Below are 4486 nucleotides of genomic sequence, written 5' to 3' on the forward strand. Positions count from 1 at the left end.
GGTTCTCTAGTTAAAAGATTTGTCCTAACAGACTGATATACATCATCAAGTCCCATAAGAAACTGCATTAACTTTATTAGTGTTGAAAAATCATTGAACTCTTTTGCAGCTTGACAAGAGCATGTTGGTAAATGTAACATAGCATCAAACTGTTTCCACATTGTAGTAAGTTTATTATAATATTCAGCAACTGTTGTACCATTTTGAGACACACTATTTATCTTTTTATACAAATCATACACAACAGACCCATCAACTCTACAGAAAGACTCTTTGAGGTCTGTCCAAACTTCAGAAGCTAGTTTAGAATACACTTGTCCTAAGAAAAGTTCTTCAGATACAGAATTAAGTAACCAAGTAAGAACCACAGAGTTGCACCTATCCCACTGACTAGCCAATACAGAATCATTCTCAGGTTTAACACATTTCCCATCAATAAAACCATATTTATTTTTAGCTTCAAGTGCTAATTTCATAGCACTTGACCACACAGAATAGTTTTCTGTCCCTTTTAGTTTTATACTCACAATAGTCAGTGCACTAGAATCACTTGGGTGCAAATATAAAGGATCGCCTATATCTAGTTTACCAATTAAGGTCTGAGAAGTACTAGTCTCAGTATCAGCAGGCATTTTCACACAAGAATCACACAATCAAATATTCAAAACAAGAATATCTCAAACAACAATCAATCACAAGAAACAGATAGACACACACACAGGCGAAACTGAGTCAGTGTCAAGACTCCAGGTTCATCACTCACAGGTGCCTGGACATGTCTTAACTCAGGAGCCTTTAACCTAAAACTCAACAAGACAAACAGAGATATGCAATAAACAACAGTGAACAACAATATAACACACAAAAAACAGCAGATATATCAAATAAGGGTGCCGGTCCTCACTACCCCGACTTCAACTAGCCAACAAAATAAAGGACAAGAGAAAGTAAGAACGATCTTACAGAGGGTGCAGTCTTCAAGAAACGATCAGAACTATAGCCTTCACTTAGGGCTATAGTCACAGATCAGAAAACAAGAAGTATCAAACAACCGGTCAGTTTGCCCTGTAATCTTCTTGGATTACAGAGACCAACACGGTCTTCAACAGCGTCAAAATGTCCTTGTCTCCTTTATCAAACCCTAGAATAGGGTTCCAACTTCACCAAGAATCACAGATCCACACCAAAAAATCCTTATAACAAGAAACCTTCAACCAAAAAATCCAGAATCAAACCAATGGTCAGAAAAATAACAGCGGAAGACACAAAACAGACAAAAAACAACAGCAGATCAAGAGCAATCGTAGCTCTGATACCATGTAAAATGGTACAGATCTGAAGCTAATAGAACAAACACACAAGATATAGTGACAAAACCATGACAAAATCTATTATTAACCCAAACCAAAAAAGTACCCAACCAAACCCTAGATCTCACCAACAGTGAGATCATACAAAGTACAGAAATCAAAACACAATACAAAGATTAACTGATACAATCAGTTAATCTATATGAACAAGTACAACAGATCTCACACGAGATCAGATCTCACAAGAGATCAAAACAACAAAGTAAAAAACCCTAATCGCCTTGAAGAGAGAGAGAAGAGCTTTCGAGAAGAACTTCAACAATAATGATCTGACCACTGTTGTGAACTCCTTAAATACTCAAAATATCTGAAGTTACAAGATGCACCTCCATGTTTCTTATCTTCACATATTAGCCCTTAAACGTTTCATTATAGACCCTGAAGATATAGACCTGAACAACTTGCACACAAACGGTTATAACAAATATAACAACTTTTGTAACACATTAAATGTAGCAACATGAATTATAACACATTGCCATAACTTAATTTAACAAGGAAACATTGGAAAAGGAAAGGAAAGTCTATGGTTGTCATGGTTTAATCCATGCCAATCATAGTGGATGAGAAAAGAGGGTGATATAGCAATCCATTAGCGATTGATGACCCAACCTATGTCCCCACACCTTTCAGCCTTATGGTAGATATTTTTTCCGCAACACAACTTTGAAAGAAGAATAAAAACTACTCTTATAAGCAAGTGAGCTTTAACAAATTAGTTACTGAAGTTCTTTAATGTATTGTTTGTAGACATGAGTTACGTGACTAGTGGGTATTTAGAAACAAGCTTAGATTGGATTCCCGGCATGAATAACATCAGATTAAGGGATTTCCCAAGCTTTATTCGAATCACAGACATAAACGACTTCTTGCTCAACTATCTCATGAATGAGGTTGAGGCTCTACCGAGAGCCTCAGCTGTGGTGCTCAACACATTTGATGCCTTGGAACATGACAGTGTTAAGCCTTTAAATGCATTGAACCCCAGAATTTTCACCTTGGGCCCACTACACCTGATGGAACAACATCTGCAAGATGAAGGGGTCAAGCAACTTGGGTCCAATCTTTGGAAAGAAGACGTGAGTTGCATCCATTGGCTTGATACAAAAGACGATGGCTCGGTTGTTTTCGTGAACTTTGGAAGTATTGCAGTAATGACGAAGGAACAACTAATTGAGTTTGGATGGGGACTCGCTAATAGCAAGAAGGATTTCTTATGGATAACCAGGCCAGACATTGTTGGTGGAAATGAGGCGGTAATGCCACCGGAGTTCCTAGATGAGATTAAAGGGAGAGGCATGATCACTAGTTGGTGTCCTCAAGAACAGGTAAACTTGTTATGTTTTCTTTAGAATATATAAACTTGTTATTTTTTGTTACCATGTTTACCCTATGAATTTCATGCTAGCATGCGATGATGGGAACAAGGGCTGGCCACAGGTTCGATTCCCGGAGCACACCCGAGTTTTCTATTACAGTACATTTACTTCAGAGAGTCTTAGATTCTTGTGGAGGGTGCAACTACACGCTCCCGGTCAAACGGGTGGGCAGTAGACTGGAAATTTTCTCGGGGAGCGCCAAGCCAAACTCTGATACCAAGCGTGAGCCCGGTTATAACAACATAGTCTGACCAGAGTGAGGTGGAGGGCCTGCCGATGAGGTGGGCGCGATTGCTATCGCCTGTTAGGAGAATGTCTCCGTTCAAAAAAAAAAAAATATATGCAAGCTAAAGACAAAAAATAACTTGATGTACTTCATGCTAGCATGTGTCTATCTCAAAATTCTTGTAAATTTGTTTGATTTCAAAGGTGCATATACAGGTTATCAGAACTACTGAATTAAATAAAAAGGTATGTATAAGATATACTTTAAGACAAAAATACTATAAAAAGGTATGTATGAGATATACTTTAAACCAAAACTACTTGGCATATCATATGTAACACAAGTTTTAAAAGAATTTATCGTTAAATATTAAAAAACATTAATTAGTATATTTTGTATAATCTTTTTATAACGATTACAAATCTAGTTAAAAAAAGTTTAATTAGTAATATGAGTCTCTAAGTTTTCATTTTTGTTGCCATTTGCATCCAATTGACAAACTGAGTTCAAATTTTTGTCTCATTTTGTTAAAATATATTTATGGCATAAAATGACGATTATACCCTTAATATAAACGAGGAAACCGATAAAAATGTGAGAAGCTAACAAAAAATTCTAAAATTACAACTGAATGCAAATAACAACAAAAACGAAAACTTTAGGACCCAGAAACAAAAACTTTATTTTTAGATCACTAAAGTAATAAAAGTGATATTAACTCAGAAACCATTTTAAATTTTACTCAACTAATATTTTTCTACATGCATAATAGTAATAAAAAACTTTATTTACTAGGAAATAAAATAAATGTTTTTGACATCCATGACACAAGAAATTAATATTGCAAAGCCTATTGACTAATATATATAGGTTTTGAACCACCCTGCAATCGGAGGATTCTTAACACACAGTGGATGGAACTCAACACTTGAGAGCATTAGCAGTGGCGTTCCAGTTCTTTGTTGGCCGTTTTGTGGAGAACAACCAACAAATTGTCGGTACAGTTGTATGGAGTGGGGGATTGGGATGGAAATCGACACAAATGTGAAGAGAAAGGAGGTGGAGGCACAAGTGAGGGAACTGATAGATGGGGCGAAAGGTGAGATGTTGAAGGCGAAGGCTTTGGATTTACAAAAGAAAGCCAAAGAAGCAGTAATCTTCGGTGGATCCTCTTATGTCAACTTTAACAAATTAGTTACTGAAGTTCTTTGGAAAAATTGAAGTGTGTATTTGTATAATGTCATCCTATCTTTTAGGATAAGACTATAAGTGTTAGTAATCCAAGGACTTCATTTGGTTATGTCATTTCAAAAAATAAAACTACCGGGGTTTTAAAAAAAGGTTTTCAATAAAACCATGTCTCCAAATTCATTCTAGCCATTGCCACTATAACTAGTGATGCTGCTTCTTCTTCTTCTTCTTTTGCCGATCAACTCACATGTGTGCATATATAATGACTAATGAAGAAGCAAACTAAACTGTCTCATAAAGAATCAAAATCATTCATACAA

General features: G+C 36.1%; 1 protein-coding gene across 1 annotated transcript; it reads left to right on the forward strand.

The window, feature by feature from the left end:
- The first annotated feature begins 2122 nt into the window (after window positions 1-2122).
- Window positions 2123-4196, forward strand: LOC110907876 (UDP-glycosyltransferase 85A8). Its single transcript, XM_022152796.2, has 2 exons — window positions 2123-2698; window positions 3846-4196. The coding sequence occupies exons 1-2, from the start codon at window positions 2123-2125 to the stop codon at window positions 4194-4196; spliced, it is 927 nt and encodes a 308-aa protein (XP_022008488.1).
- Window positions 4197-4486: the final 290 nt, after the last annotated feature.

The sequence above is a fragment of the Helianthus annuus genome, chromosome 11 (genome assembly GCF_002127325.2).
Source record: "Helianthus annuus cultivar XRQ/B chromosome 11, HanXRQr2.0-SUNRISE, whole genome shotgun sequence".
Lineage (NCBI taxonomy): Eukaryota > Viridiplantae > Streptophyta > Magnoliopsida > Asterales > Asteraceae > Helianthus > Helianthus annuus.

Excerpts from the sequence above, each read along its gene's own strand:
- LOC110907876 (XM_022152796.2), top strand. The coding sequence starts at position 2,123 with ATGAGTTACGTGACTAGTGGGTATTTAGAAACAAGCTTAGATTGGATT. Across the intron at positions 2,699-3,845 it reads GTTGGTGTCCTCAAGAACAG|GTTTTGAACCACCCTGCAAT; the intron begins GTAAACTTGTTA and ends TAATATATATAG.